Here is a 16,879-nt window from a genome sequence, read left to right on the forward strand (position 1 = left end):
GCAGAAGCCATACCAGGCACGAGTTACTGCGCTCTGCATTCCACAAACCGAGCTCTGTGCTTGCAGTCTTCCAAAGGCCGGTGCCAATCATTCGCTCATGGTAAAAGCTACAGCAGGCGTGATCTGCAATTCGCATTCACTGTTTGTCATCCTCCCCTGTGCCATCAGTTCGTCGTTAGAGCAAATGTGAAACCCACAAGCAGGCACACAACAGCTGTGCAAAAAATGTAGCTGGTCAGGTCACGTAACACATAGGACAGATAACTGGTGGTCAGTTATAGCGACAGAATTGGTTCCAAAGGATGGGAAATGCAGCTGAGGACAGCAGAAAGTTGGATGGAGCGACGAAATTGTAAAATTTGCAGGCATAAAATGAAATAAGCTTGCATCAGACACTGTTGTATATTATTGGAGATCATTGGGAGATGCATTCGTCCTACTGTAGACAAAAAGGACTATGTGCCAACTTGCACAAAGTGCAAACAATTTCGCAGATGTTAATTCAGTAGCAGATAAAGAATAAAAAATAAAATTTAACAAAGCTTATGCGTCTGATGCAATGATATGTCTTTACAGTGAGTGCACAAGGAGCGGCTTTTCCAAACAAGTTGGGCCCGTATTCTCAAATGACCGCAGAAGGCGATAGTATCGCATTTGGTGACTTAGATTCTGATGCGTTCAATAACTGAAGAAACATTAGCCTGTGACATCATTGTTGCACTGGCCGTTGGTGGTACGAATGTCTCACAACACAGGAGTGAGTGTACCGCACGAGCGCAGAGCGACCAGAGTGCAGCGTTTGCGAGCGTACGCTGGCTTCTACGCAGTGGCCAGGCTTGGCTGTGGCTACTTGAAAAATAGGACATGTTGAAAGTGCTTTCAACGTTTTCTTGTGCAATTGTTTAATGCACAGTATAATATTTAAACATTACAACTTTTTATGAAATGTATTTTCATTGAAAGTTTAACACTGTGTACTCAGAGTTCAGCTATATTGTGCCGCGGCAGCGACATCGTCTCAACACGTTGCCGGCGCGCGATAAAGCAGGCAAGCATTCACGGTTCATGTTCCTGGAAGTGAACGTTCAAACCACGAAAAAACACGCGCTCGCAAACGAGCGCTGAAAACACCCCAAGGTAATGCTTGCTGAAAGCTTCAGCGTAAAAAATGCTACGCACATCCACAGAGGATTGAATACTAGAAGCTACCGTCTATGTCACTGAAATTCTAGACTTCACCACCAACCGACGGTGATAAGGTGTGTGTTTATTCCAGGCATGTCAGGAGTGCTACAGAGCACAGTCACGTCGACGGAAATACTAGATGGCACCCTCATTTTTCCGGTTTTGCTCCATAGCCAATCAGCGCACACCAAAGGTGATAGTTTTGCGATCGTTTGAGAATATGGCCCCTGGAAACGAAATGGCGAATCATAGCACAACTCTGCCTTTTTAGGTAGCATACAAAGAAAGGATAGTCTTGGTACCTCTTCAACCACATGTTCCCTAGCGAGCACGTGCAGTCATTCTTGCTGTGCTCGATGTGCAAGAATGACTGCACAGTGCGTTATGTCCGGCACAAGAATTCGTGCCCCAAAGCAGACAATTAATCACACAGCCTTGTACTGCTAAGGCACTCTTTATTTGTTGTCCTTATAAAAACAAAATAAAATATAAAATAACTTAAGAAAAACAAAAAATTTAATGTTTCTTAACAATCTAGACTCTGACAATCCATTAACATCACCCTGGCATCTTCATTATTGCACGTGGCTTCCTTTCTTTTCGGTGCCTTTCTTCCCTTTGCACCACTTGGCAGAACAAGGAGAATGGCTGGATGGCACTTGGGTGAGCAGAATTCAGTCTTGCCTTGTCTCATGCTTGATGAACTTGCCTTGTGGGTGCCTGCGCCACATTGGTCGGGGCGGGCCCCGGCGGTTCCATCTAGGCCGAGCTGCAATGAAACCAACAATACGACTGATGAAAGTGCACGTCTCATAGGGGCAGCACAGCTTTCCCTGTTTCCCACAGGAGGTTGAAAGCCAAAGTAGTTGGGAAGAACACAGAATAATTCATTGTGATCGAAATTTGAAGTCTGTTTATGCAAGGTTCATTCCAGCAGTGTACTACATGTATAGCAAAAATTTATGCAAGTCATTTTCTCGCCTATCCCCTTTTTTGAAGCACACCTCGCACTACATTAAGAAACGTGCTACAAAGCCAGATTTCCTTCAGCAACCACCTTGCTTGACAGCTAGCACCTACATGACACACACACAAAAAAGGAGGAAACAATAAGAGAAAAAGCTAATCCTAGACTTCATGTGACATCCCATCCACAAAGCGGTATTCGTTGCATACTATCACGACAACCACAGTGATCGTCACTTTGAGGCATCTTGCACTCCCCCTTTTACATGAAATGGGAATTTTACTAAATGCACAAAGACTGCGCATCCCTGCAAAAGCCACATAGAAAATGCCATTGCTACTCATGTAAAAAAAATACAGCAATTATCCTTTGCGGCTGCAAGGAACAGCTTGCAGCCACAAAGGATAATTGCTGTATTTTTTCCTCCACAAAACTTCACTAGTAATATGCTATGCTGCTTGCAAATGTTTGCAGGAAATATCAGTGATTCGTCACTAAGGCTTTCAGTCTGCTTGTACAGGGTCAGACAGATTCAGAAGCACATCAGTATTAAAGCGCTTATACCAGACGACATCATCAGGCATCACATAAAGTAATGTCAACCATAAAAGTTTACGGACCACGCGAGCGCATGCTCAACTGCCTGTCTGCGCCACCTACCATCGACTGCAGCACTGGGCCAGAAATGTGCCTTTTCGTTATGCGCCGACATATCAATTTCCTACTGCCACGCAGCGTATTGTTAGTTCATTGTTTTCACGCAAAGCGTTTATCTGCAGTATTGGACGCGAGGACATATCATGGCGCCGCCATGCAGAGGCATTCCTGTGATGTGCAAGGTTGGATTGTTCTGTCAGCCCTTTCCTGCACAGCCCGCAGCCGCTTTCGCGTCTTTTTGTAGCGTTAGCTACACTGGCCTAGCCGAGCCAGTTCCGCGTGGCTCCTCAAGAGCCGTGCTGCGCACGCGCGAGGATTAGTGATGTCACACAGCTGGCGCATCGGAGCCGGCACCTCCCGCTGGTGTGCGCCTTCCAGAGGAGTGACGTTGTAGCCGAGGTATATGTACTGGCACTGGCGCGCGCGCAGTTATTTGCCTTCGCTGTGCAGTTGCCGTCTAACACTGCACTGGAGCCGCTTGATAGTGCCTACCATACTGGCGTTTACCAGTATGGTTTAGCCACGGAGAAGGAGAGCGCAAATGCTGCTCAACGGCGCAAAAAAGCGGAGAAGCTTAACTCATCGGATCCCGAAGTAGTTGCCTGGCAAAATAAATATACATGTGCCACATAAGGGGAGATGCTACTCGAAAAAGATTTTTTTTTATTTCTTGACTTAGAACTTTGAAATTTTAGGTAATAGTAGAGTTTGTGATGCTGATTTCAAAACTGTAATTAGTTTTCTGATAAATGTAATAGTTCCAGAGTTACTACAACTTTGACAACAAAATATTGGGTTTTTTGTGCACACTTTTAAGCTTATTAAAAATTTTCACACAGAATCCTAAGATGACTCATTTTGCTGCACATGAGCAGTACAGTACTGAAAAGTACCTCAAATGTCTTCTTAACTTGCTATCTTTTTTAAAAAAAATCTAGGGTCCCAAATGTATATTTTACATCTCCCCTATCGGCATATCAAGTTATGAAACCAAAAATATGTAATGTGTAGTGCAACTTTATATAGATATCTGTATTTTAGAGTGGCTGAAGAATCTCTGTGCCAAAAGTGCATGAAAGTTTGTGCACAACATGTCAGAATTGCCTCAGAATGGAAATTGAGAAAAACGCATTTGAAAGTTATAAACCTGTGTATTTTTCAATATACAGTGTGATTAGCATGAAACTTTGTGAGAGCATTGAACAATCCACACTCTAAACAGCGAGTGCACTTAAAAACCTCCTGCTCCATATGTTAATCCTTCCCAGCCCTTAAGTTAGCCATAAAGATGCACTCTCTTCACCATGTGGCAATGATAAGCCCATGCCTCAGCTGTTTTGCATGCAGACAGACACTGTATTGGTTCGCTTCTGGTCATGTAAGTGGCCCAGGGTGACAAGTTCTTCAGGTGGCAGTATATCAAGATCTTGAAGGATGTGCTCAAAGTTTGAATATCCCTTAGTGAACAATGAGGTAGCCATTGTTGCAGCGTCCACAGCTGTACAGGATCGGAGCTTTATCTTTGGACATAGAAGCCAGACCTCGCTGTTGAGCAAGTCCACAACACCTTGCATCGTTCCTTGTTGACAGTGAACCAAGTGCTTTTCATCTGTGAGGTGCCTATGTAATGGATGTACAGGCAATGCCCGTTCATTAGTCAGGGTTAGAGTGCAATCTGGTACGAACTCCCAAAGAGCTCTGGCTTGCCTGTGCTTACGCCAGGAAGTCGCTCCTTCTGAACAGAATTGGTGACTTCCTGTCACGTTGCTAGAATTAAAGTAGGATGCTCGCCTGGCAAAATACATTTCCTGGACATTTCATGTGGGTGGTTATTGCAATTTCGTAGCAATATTGCAGCTCTTGTGTTGCATCATTTTTCAACTTATCTCCATGTGGACGTGGTAATGGCAGTTTATGGAGTGCCGTGCCTTGGTGCTTTGCCACATGGTTCATGCTTTGCTCTTAACCACATCAACTTGCCATACAATGTGGCCTCAGCCCCTGTTGTGGCTGAGGCCAGAGTGACATTGCCTGATTAAAATAGATTTTTCAACAATTTCTAATCTGAATTCCACCTTGATACTCGGAGAAATAAAAGTTTAATGACCAAACATAATTTTACAAGTGAAATGTCAAAAGTGACAATTTTCAGAAAAAAGGCCATTTTTCGAGTAGCATCTCCCCATAATATGTATACCATGTGTGTGTCATTGGAGTAGCAGTAAGCATGATAATCAAGCTAATCCTAGACAATCAGGAAAGCTAAGAACAATCAGCTGAACCTTTGCTAACGCTACGTTATCCTGGCATAGCCGAGCTAAGCCATTGCAACATTTTCTATTCATGTACTTCACTTCGACGAAATCAGTGAAATACTGCTGCGGCTTCGTTACTGACTGTAGGAAATGCTAAAACAACTGCTCCAAAAAAAAATTTTACGCTCCTCATAATGCCTCGGGCAACGCTCGACTGCCGGCGTCGTCTGCTATGGCCACATATACTATATGGAAGCCACGGGGGCCAAGTGCGCTGCTTTTGTAAAAGGTAACGAGCCATTCTGTGTCGAATTGAAGCATGAAATGGGCTTTACATGCATGCTTGCGGCAAAGAAACATTTTTGCTGCAAGAAGTGTATGCAACCGTGCAACTTTATTGATTGTAGGTTCGCATCTGAAAAACTGGCCACGGTTGACACGACAAGCCTGCACAAATTTGCATTCTTCGCTGTTTAGCACATGTAGCCCTATGAAGCACAACGCAAGCAGATTCTCTACTTTGTGGGCAGCAACCCAGCATGCTTAGAGCTGCATGCAGCCGCAATCTTTCCTATATGATTGGAGGCAAACACAAGAGAGCCATGTGCATGTGCGTGCCTTATTCAGAGTTGTAGCTAAACAACATTTCACATGAGCACTGGTTTCTCTGCGGCACAATCTTAATATTTATCTGTTGCTCCTTGTTGCGCAAATTTTCTATGGTTGTCACACGGTGCACTTTCAATCGCCATCGAGCCACACGAGGACGAAAATTTTCTATGATTAGCAGAGTTCTGCAGCTGCTACAAAGGGGCCAATCGCAATAGGAAAATATGGTCCCGATCTGGCTCGATTGCGATAGCAAATGCACCGTGTGCCAGCCGGCCATTTACTTTGCGCACTTGAATGAGCATGCTGCAAAGTGCTGCTTACAGTGATCTAAATGATGATTTTACGTTTCTGTGAAAATACCAGCATTTACAGCTTCATTGATAAGCAGTATGACATTACGCGGCTGCTGTTAGAAGGTGAATCAGTGTTTGAAGCTGGCCATTTTTTCGCCTGCAGCTTAAAACAACAAAGAAGAACAAGTGACACTGGCTATGGGCTCATTCTACAGACAATCTACAAGCCAGGGACCCCATGAGCTGAAGTCGAGAGTCAGACAGAAACCCGTGTGGTCAAGAAAACACAATGACAACTGAAATGGACACCCGGGAAGGGGAGAGGGGGGCAGACTGTGGTGGAAGTTACCTCGGCAAGACAGGCAACTTTCAGCAAAGACTCGAGCAGCACATGCATGTTGCAAGAAAGAAGGTTTTATCTAATGCGCTAGCCGAACATGCAGAAGCAACTGGCAGTGAAATATACTGGGATCGGGCAAAGATAACTGAAGGAAAAGAACTGGACTTGTCTGCTTTATCAGTGATGGAAGCGACATTTTGCTTTTTGGAGCAGATTCTGGAGCAGAAAAAATGCTTTTAGAGCAGCAATCGGTGTTTTTGGAGCTGATGGCAAGATATTCTGTGCAATGCCTGGAGTTTAAAGCATCATTGAAGCATTTCATAAACAATATTTATTATTAAGTATATTGCACATACAATAGTCAGTGCTAATTGCAAGAAACATAATTAAGCAGATGGATGGTCACTGAAAACTGCCAGTACTTGTGGCATAAATTATATAAAAGCGATAAAGCCGAACACCAAATGATAAAAGTAACCACAATCACGTATGACCATCACCAAAGAAGCAGTTTATAAATGGTACGAGATCAAAGCAATCTTATTTTCATACTTCACCAAAATAGCCTGCACTAAAAAAAAAAGCAACTCAATGAGCTAGTTATGCACTTAAAATGCCTGTTCTTGTGGCATAAATGAGGTCAAAGCTCGCACATCACATTTGTAACAGCGGCAGTTATTAATCAGTATGATATTGAACTAATCTCGCACACATTTCACCAAAATAGTCTGCTTGTCAGGTACAAATATACTGCTAAATGAGACATATATTGACAATGCTATTATGCAGCTAGTATACATGCGCCATACTAGGATGATAGTATACAGCTTGTTTTTGGTTAGGCTCGCTGGATGATCACACTGTTAAAGTTCATTGTTTTCAGCTTCCCAGTGCCATTTCGGAGCAGGTTCGGAGCAGTTACTAACAAGAATTACAGTTTGGAGCAGCATGGAGCAGCACTTCCATTACTGCTTTATCTTGAATCTCTGACAATCCAGAGAACAACACACATGCTTAAATGTAATGACTGCAACTTCCCACACGTGTACGTATGTTGCCAAGTCATATTTTAAAACGTACATAACCGGACTGTTTGCGCTACAGTGTACTAGAATAGGGGTAGTGGGCTCAGACATGCGCCGCCTGAGGCACCTCATGTTGCCTCCGAGTGATGGCGCCACAAGCATTTCCTCTTGAAAGGCTGTGCGGTTTTCACGAGTTTCGCGGCTACGCTAGGCGGGCGTTGTGGGTTATTTTAGCGGACTGTGTAACTATAAACAAGGTCTTGCTATCCATACGGTTGGAATTGTGTCCATACGCACTCGCTTTCCTCATTAAATACAAAAGAAGCACGCTTCCGCTGTGATTGCAGCGCTAACTCGACTCGAGAGATGTCGGGTGCCTCCCCGATAGCAGCGATCAAGTGATGGCTCGTCACCAAAGTAATTAGCTTATAGTTTAGACCAGCGCGATGTTTGCACCTGTTTTTACGCGTAGCTCTATCAGGCATTTTCAAATGCTGTATGCGCCTCGAACGCACGCTCCACTCCTGCCAAGCGTTGGCGGTCACCGTTGGTCCAAGCCGACGGAACTCGCCAGTCAAGTTGCGTAAGACTGTGCGCTTTTCGCGTAAGAAAATGCTTTACATGCGCGTGAAAGTGCACATTGCCAGAAAGAAAATGAAAGGCATCTACAACGACCGTTTTATTTCTGGGAAATCACTACCTTGAAACTTCAAACAAGCACAATTCCAGCTGTTTAAGTAGAAAATTATTACATTCGAGCAGATTTTTCGTGAGGGCACATTGCTTTCTGTAAACATCAGTCACTTTATTTTCAAATCTGATTTTTACTTTGCACAATTTATTATGAGCAGCACTGGCATAAAAATTATGCACAAGACATCTACCAAATGCAACAACAATCTAAGAACTGGTTAGGTTCAAGAAATATTACAAGTCCATGCGTTCAAAAGTGGTGCGGCAATACATAACGTCAACTTTTCTTTCAATAATATTTACATCACAAAAACATATCTACACATCTCGTTTGTATCTGCGTTTGGTGGCGACTGGTCGTTCGGGTCAATTTCGGCGGACGGCGCGTCTGCCGCAGTTCGACGTTTGCTGCTGCTGGTCGTTTGGTCACCTTCTTGTAGCTTTCTTTTGGTCCTGGGTTTGGGAGTCTTTTTGCTGAGGTACGCGGGGAGACTCGGAAGGATCGTCGGTACAGCGTCTTCAGACAGCGTTGGCCTTCCACGAGGTATGCGTACCTCCTTGTCGTCAATGATATAAATATAGTCCCCGAATACAAAATGCGGCTCGAAATGCAATTCGCACACTGCACACGTTTCGTGAAGCTTCTTATCCTCGCAGTGCAGGTTCCCCTCCCACTGTCTTCTTTCTTCGTCTTGAGGGACGTTGAAAAGGGACGCCTTCGGCCAACACCACCTTAACTATTCACAAGGCCTGTTCATACCCCTCTCTCCAGACGGCATACGTCACGCTAGTTGTCCTACTGTCCAGTGGCCGAGGACGCGTCGCTGAGGTGTAGGTGTTGGTGACCCCGCGCACTTTTTTACCCCGAACGGCGGACAAGCCACGACAGGTTTGCCTTTCTTCGCTACCTGCTTCGCTGGTTAGACTGCGTTAGCCTTGGTGCTGCATCTCACTGCTCTGAGTCTTCGTCTGTTGCCACGTGTCTTATTTTATTGGTGTTGCATTTGTGAGTATGTGATTACACCTCGATCAGTGCGACATGGGACGTTGTTGTGTTCCCGGATGCCGCGGCAATTATGACAGTGGTCCGAAAGTGCGTGTTTTCGCATTCCCCAAGGATGAAGCTCCGAAGAAGTCTTGGATAAAAGCCAATCCGCGAAAGGATTTCACACCAAGCATACACTCCAAGGTGAGAAACTGCTGAAATTTGCTCTTTTACCGGCTCTATCGCATTACTGGTGTTCTTTCTCTGTTACTGTTGAACGGAGCGAGTATCGTGTGCGGTGATGGTAGTTTTGTCGCGCTTCAGGTAGGGCAGTGCGGTAAAATAGAGCAGAAATACTCAGGGTCGTGTCAAAGTTCCCATTAGCTCGTTTCGTAAGAAAGTAATTAAGTCTGTGTTATGCTTGGCGCAGGTCTGCGAACTCCACTTCCTCGAGGCTGACTTCATCAGAAAGCTGTCACATTTCGACGCAGCGTCGGGAAGGACTTTGCAGCAGCATACTCGTTCTGAAGAGCAGGAACATAGATGTGGAAGCTAACACAATGAATGGCAGCTTGTCAAGAGGAAGCTTAAAGCTTCCGCAGCCGTGTACTGTGCACATGATGCTGGTGGCAACGCTTGTTTTTGAAAAGCTCACCAAGGCAGAAAATGCAAAGGCGTTCCTCACGTCGAACAACCAACGAGGCATTGTCAGCTCCATTTCCACATCACAGCTAGAAAATGTTGAGCTAAAGACTTGCGAAAATGGCCATACCTCTGAGACTATCGTGCGGATTGTAGTGCGTGTTGCAACAAATGTCGCTTTGAACAACTTTTGTAGACTTCGAAACGACACCATCCAAAGTTGTAACTTGATTCATGGCTGCGCTAAAAACACTGATAATAAAAGAGACGTACACAGGACGGGCGAGACGTCCTGTGTACGTCTCTTCTGTTGTCCGTGTTTTTAGCGCAGCCATGAATCAAGTTACAAATTTGCACCAACTGGCCCAAATGAAAGCATTACTGCACCATCCAAAGCACCGCACAAAAAAATGCTGCTGACAGAAAAATCAAAACCTTGAACAAGGAATGAGGTAGGACGGTTTTAGCCTTTCGTCCTAATAAAACCACTTCTACAAATCCATGTCTGATTCTTGTTACAGTGCGATGCCTGTAAGGTGTAAAGGCAAGCGTAAACAAATGCAGACCGCGCAGGAACAAAAAAAGAAACACCGGCTTTCAGTAAGTGCCCATAGCAGATATAACGAGAACGAGTGGAGACGACGGACGGGGTGCGTGCAGGTGGGCAACTAGCGTGACGTCACGCTCTCTCTGGAGGGGCCTTGTCAATAGTCTAGGTGGTGTTGCTTCGGCGCGCCTATCACACGGCTGTAACCAATCCGGCATCCCAGCGCGAAACAGTGATTGTGCCGCTCAGTAGGCATACTTGCTTAGCATGCCTTAGCACGGGCACGTCAGCAGAAAACGAAGACCGCGGTTGTTGTTGATGCAAACCACTAACACGAAAAACAAATCGACTTGCAGCCTCGTTCAGCACGTGCGCATCAAGAAAGCGGCAGCGGCAAAAGGATAGAAGCGCGCAAATGTTCAAGAGGAAACTGCTGCAGCGCCCCTAGCGGCTCCCAGTACCGGCGACACGAGCGGCTTCAGAGCACCGCCTGCATAGCATAGGGCACAGAGCACACTACCCCCTTCTAGTACACTGCGGTTTGCGCATTCATTCTTCCTTGTGAACAAGGCTCCCATGCAGGAGCCAAAACGTCCTGCTTTTATGTGAACATTCGGGGTCGGTGTTCATTTTAACCCCATGGGCTTGAAATAACAAAAAAGACAGATGACAGTGGCATCATGCTCTTGCAAAGCAGGGTAGGGGTAAAAGTGAAATCTCACGCCTAGCTCCTTCGCGTACGTAGCGCACTGTGGCACGGAGGAGAAAAGTGCCATGCCGCCGATAACTTTTACTGTACTTTTCCGGATGGTGCAGTCTCCAGGGGTCCGCACACATGAAGTGAGAGTAAAACAACACTGTTCAAAAGAGAAACATCACCAAATCGCAGTTAAAAATAACGCATTCAACCGTCTGCTTCCCTTCGCCAAAGCGAGGTGAGATCACGTGATCCAACCCTGCATGTCACAGCAATTGCAGCGCCCGTGCCTCCAGTGGTGGGCCTCGCGCCCTATGCCTGTCACACTGCTGCTTTGATAGCAGAATCGCAGCTATCATGGCATGCCTCGAATGGTGTATAGTTAAGTACAGTCAAACCTCGTTAATATGTACCCGCTTTCATTGTACCAACAGTTAAAACGTAGTTGCAACGAATCCCCGACCGAGTTTCAGAGCCTAATGCATTCGCTGACCGCTTATGCCATAGTGCTTCGCCCTACACCTACAGGTTAGTGCGTACCTTGCATACCGCAATAACGTTTTGTGCCATAAAATTTCACTGCGCCGCTAAACTTCCTGACGCCACAATGTGCCGCCAAAGGTTTTCCGTCTCTTCGAGAAGTGTGTAGATCGGTCGATCACTGATACCGACTTCCGCACGATTGCAGCGACGCCTTTGTGGGTAAGCATCGGGAAAGAATGAAGGTGACGCGGCAGCCACCGACGAGCACGCCAGCATGACTTGCTTGGGCACGCGTGCGCCGCAGCACTACTTTAAGCCTACTGCACGCTTTTAACAGGCGACAACCTGAACACGCTGGGCCACCAATCACTGCCGCCTCGTTGTGCGGGGCCGTGTTCAAGCCCGTGCCGCTTTGTAGAAACGAAAGCAGCTCGCTGTTGCGAAGTTGAGAGTTGCTGGACGCGGGCGACGAGAAACCTCCTTGCATTGACGCTTTCATGCTAAACGCATGCTTACGGTACAGCAAGAGTAGCGCTGTTGTAACCATACTGCACACTTTTACTGGGCGACCACCCAAACGCACTTTCTTCCACTGCCCGGACCACTAGAGCGTCGCGGAGTGCGCATCGCTTGCAGGAGGGTCGGCATCGCCGCATCTGTGCACTGTGGAGCGAAGTGGTCACAAAGAACACTCCCACGACAAATGAGCGCGTGCGGTACAGCAAGCGGCCCGGCAGTGACGGCGTGAGCCGAGAAGGCGACGCACTGCATTCAACTAGCCAGGAGACGATAGGCTCCACGCAGTCGTACCGCGTTTTATAGAACTGTGTCAGTTTTTGTTAAGTAGGAGATCGCAGTACAGAAGCGCACACATATATTCCGGAAAGCCGACACTGTCCGTACTGTCGCTATGTCAGTCGCTGCGTATACCGGGCCCTGTAATAGTTCCGAAATGCTCCTTGGCGTCGCCACCACGTGCTATCGGCACTATCGAACGGTCGTGCGAGAGTACCAGAATCTTTCTCCACTTTGGCAAAAAGAAAGAAAAGGCTTTGAAGAGGGTACTTTAGGCAATATTTGCTGTGGCACTGTATTTATTTCTTTGCTGGCAGCGATGGCGTATGCGAGGAGAATCAAATTTTTACTTTGTGGTTAATACGTACTACCGTTTAGTGCGTAGTTATGTGGCGTTCCCGGCAGGTACGCATTAACGAGGTCCCACTGGAGATATCACTTTGTGAAAAAGATTGTGACTAATAAAAGTTACGCTGATAGACTGCTCTGGAGAAAAAAAAGCACATAGCCATGGCTGCCGAAGAGTATGTCTCGTCAAAAAGAGGAAGGTGGAAAATATGCCTGCTTAACGAGAAAATAGCCAGGCCATCAATTAAGAAAGGGATGCATCTTGGGAGTAACGCTGCTGTCGATCACCACTGATGTAGAGCAAATGTCGTGAAGAGGCACTTGGTCATGCACTCGCGTGGTCCGTAAACTTTTGTGGTGGTTGATTGCGCATTTCCGCCAAGCTACACAGAAAAAATCAAAGTTATACCAGCTTGAATAGCAATAACTTGTGATATGAATGTGACGGCCCTGTCATGAGGTACTACACATGAAATGACTGCTAGATAAGTCAGTGATGACTGGATGTTACAGAAAGTTAGCAGCTAAGTAGTGTGGCATAATACAACGATGTCAGCAAGGAGAGGTTAGCAAGAGTGACAAACATGTTTAACTAGTGTAAATCCTGATGTCTCAAGCAGCACTGCATTCAGATAGCCAAAGTTTACAGCAGTGATAAAGATGCTTATTCTGTATTTTCATAACAGGTGGCAAAATCAGAGCTATCTAATGGCTGGAAACTGCAATAAAAGTTCAAATTTCTATAATTGTAATTAGCATGTAATTACAGTGAAACCTCGGTGATACGAATCTCAGGGGAACACCTAAAATGTTCGTATCATCCCAAATTCGTATCACCAGAAAGCATGGAAAATTATCACGCGACAAAACAAAGCTGGCGTACATTTTCATTTATTGTTTTTCAGGACCGCAGCAACGTCAGGAAGAACCCTGAATGATTATCAGTTAAGTTTTTAGATGTCGGCAATCATACCAGCACTCGTAAATATACGGCCCCTACACGCGTATTTAATTAATGAACCAGGTGCGTTCTGACCCGTGACAGCAGTAGCCCCTTCCAAGTTTTAGTATGCTTTTTAGGGGCGAAGCTCCTTATAGCGGCACCCGTTCGTCCCCGTCGTAGTAGTGTGTAACCAGTCTTAAAAACGGAGGGGGCGTGCACACATGAATGTTCCCTAAAGACAATGCGCTGCGACAGTACGTGATATGTATCGCCCACACCTCTCCTACGGTCTCTGAGGCGATCTCTGAGGCCATGACGTGTCTCTGAAGGTTTATTCTGACCGTAAGAAAGGTGTTTTTCTTACACCGTGATATTAAAAATTTGGCGGTGCGGCGCGCATGCCCACGCTTGCGTTCCAACGCTCGCACGTGCTTGGTGCGTCTTCCGCGACAATGCGGACAGCACCCCTTCGTACCTGGGCGGTAGCGTACGTTCGTATCAAACGTCGCTGGGTGACAATCGGTTCGCAACAACCGTACTCCATTACAGTGCAGGCCTATGGGCCTAGGCCGGGACCAACGAAAAAGTCGTATCACACCAAAATTCGTATGAACTGTGATCGTATCGCCGAGGTTTCACTGTAGATATATTTATTCTGAAGTCAGTCATGTTCCATTTTCGCACTAAAAAAATCAAACCTTACTCTAAAAATGCATGTGCAATTTCTTTTTTCGCAGTATTCATTTTTAGCAAACAAAAATTACTTCCGACGTTGCTCCTGGAACGCGGCACACCAAGCGACTCGTCAAACATCGTAGTGCCTTCACCGAAGTGATCGGCTGCAGTCATACGCAGCACATCGAAGCTAAGCGAAGACACTGGATGAACTGAATATCCTGCATAGTCAATGCGATATTATACATGGGTGAATATTAGAATTACAGCACTAGAGTGCTTATTTGGGCCAGTTGGTACATGTTCAACGATATGAGAAAACAGCGTGAAACACAGGACAGTGAGTGAGACAGACCAAGCGCTGTCTTACAACCAAGGTTTTATTCTGTACATGGAGGTGTATACAGTCGAACCCACTCATAACGATCCCAGATATAACGATTTATCGGTTATAACGACCATCTCTCTGTGCACTTAACATTTTCCTATGCTACCCATTGAAATTGCGTCCACATATAGCGAACATTTTTCAAAGCATCCTACTTTTACAACAAACACTTCAGACATGGTCGCGGTAAAAATATGGCGTATACGAAGCGAAAAAAAGTTAAAGTAGGCCTTCTAAAGCATGAGAGGCGCGCGCTCGCGCATTCCCCGGTCCAGTTTACTCGGGACGAAGATACCCAAGATCGGCAAGCACCGCACGCGCTGCTTTCGGACGCTACGAGCGAGGTCGCTCGCTTTCCAGTCGTTTCTTCAGTGGCAGAATGGCAGTGGGGAATAAAAAAGAAATAGTAGGCAGCATGAAGCCTTGCAGTCAGCTTTCGCACGGCAACCTTTCCTGGCGCCGTTCTCTGCAGCTATGACTGCCTACGATGAACCCATGCCTTGGAACGCAAGAAGCCATAAAATGCAATAAGCTATGACCGCGATAACTTTTTGGCGCTTAAATGTTCACTGCGTCTACGTCACAATGTGCTGCAAAATGTCTCATCTTTTAGGTAACGGCAGGGACCGGCCGATCAAGGATTACGACTTCCACGCGATTGCGGCGATTCCTTCACGGATAAGCATCAGAAGAGAGCGAAGGCGATGTGGCGGCCGGCGATGAATGTGCCATTGTGTGCCACAGTCGCACTATCCCAAAGTGTGGAGCGCTATGAACTTGCCTTCGATTTCCAATCTGTTCTTTCAGCAAGACTTCACAGACCATTTCCGCAGTTTTACTGGCGAAGGCCGGCCTGGCCAAGGGCACATTGGAAGCAACATCATGAATCTGAAGCCCTAAAATTCCACAGTGCTTGTGGCATGACCCCACCAGCACCTCCAAGTGCACTACACCCATGGTTAGCGAACTCATTTTGCTCAGTGATCTGAACAGGGCACTGCACAAGACAGCAATTTTCAGCACTTTCAGATTACACAGTAAACTTGTTAGGGTATTCCGAATTAACAGAGATGCAGTTACTATACGGAACTTTTTTTTTCAAACACTGTTATCTCCATTATCTTGAAAAGCTTTTGTGGCAAACTGAACATCTCTAAATCTGGACTGTGAAAATATCTCTGATAGTTACTGACTTCCCCTTTTTCAATCTCAGCCAAGCATACCTCAGCACTCTGCAGTGTGCTTATCAAGATAGTGTCTAAGATGAAGCATAGGAGCACAGCTAGTGCAGAACTTGTGTTCAAATACAGGCCCATGAAGAGACTATAACAGACCTTGAAGGATTTACTTATTCTGGCGAGATGTGCCAGAAAATGCATCATGTCCACCATGCTTTGCAAACGAATGGCATGGGACTTCCATAGCAGTGCAATGGCAATAGGGAATATCAAAATGCTTTGTGCTCTGGCAACACTGTGTCCGCTATCTTGCTGTTTAGGGCACAGTTGAGAAATTGTCTACTAGCGCTTCCATTATGAGAGGCTGAGTGGGAGACATTGCCACAACATTTCGGCAAAAAAAAAAAAGAATGAAGCAGTTTCCTTCGTTATCCTGTGCTAAGTGGTCAGGAGGCCTTACTGTGCTGTCACAAATTGAAGAGAACACATTTTCAGAGTTTTGCACACTCGAGAATTCATCTGGACGGCAGCTGCAAAAGGCATATTGCTTAGCAACCTAAACTGATGCCAAACCACCCGTTGCAATGTGCACTTCGAATACAAGGTAGGCATTCAAGGAAATGCTGGAGATTCGAGTGTCGAAGTTTTAATATAAGCTTGCATTGCAATACAATGACCCATGTTATTTACTTTTGCAATGATTACAGATTACAATAAACGCACATCAGATACGCAAACCACATGCGTGCTGTAGCCCTTTTGTTGAAACCACATTGTTTCTGCGCAACCTGCGCTGCACTCCTTTGCCTGCAAAACTGTCAGATGGATGCAGCTAAAGAAGCAACTGCATGCTTCATCTGGTTTCTAAAAAAGCAAGGCATGACATATGGCTGGTACACGGTAAAGAAAAAAAAAAGCCAACCAATGCTCTGTTCACTGCACAAACACTACTTATGATGTGTTGTCAATGTAATAGCATATCACATGGATTTCACATTGTCGTAACTACGGGAAGCATTTTTGTTGCAAGTAGAACTTTTTCATCGATTTCCTTTGGTATCTTCACATTCATCCAGCTTTGAACGTTTTTTGTCCACTTAGCGATGAGCAAGTCTCAGAAAAATCACTTGTGGCTTGGAATTTACATCGCAAGCTACTTATTTAGCCTGGT

At 45.7% G+C, this 16,879-nt stretch overlaps 1 protein-coding gene across 2 annotated transcripts in view; it reads right to left on the reverse strand.

The window, feature by feature from the left end:
* Positions 1-1,606: 1,606 nt before the first annotated feature.
* The window catches only part of LOC119400087 (uncharacterized), a 36,482-nt gene continuing 21,209 nt past the window's right edge, over positions 1,607-16,879 (reverse strand). For both annotated transcript variants that reach the window (XM_037667046.2, XM_037667028.2), the window contains exon 9: positions 1,607-1,954. In XM_037667046.2, coding sequence (XP_037522974.1) covers positions 1,860-1,954 — 95 coding nt within the window. In that variant the 3' untranslated portion in view covers positions 1,607-1,859. The remainder of the gene's footprint in view (positions 1,955-16,879) is intronic.

Source organism: Rhipicephalus sanguineus, chromosome 1 (assembly GCF_013339695.2).
Source record: "Rhipicephalus sanguineus isolate Rsan-2018 chromosome 1, BIME_Rsan_1.4, whole genome shotgun sequence".
NCBI classification, from domain to species: Eukaryota; Metazoa; Arthropoda; class Arachnida; order Ixodida; family Ixodidae; genus Rhipicephalus; species Rhipicephalus sanguineus.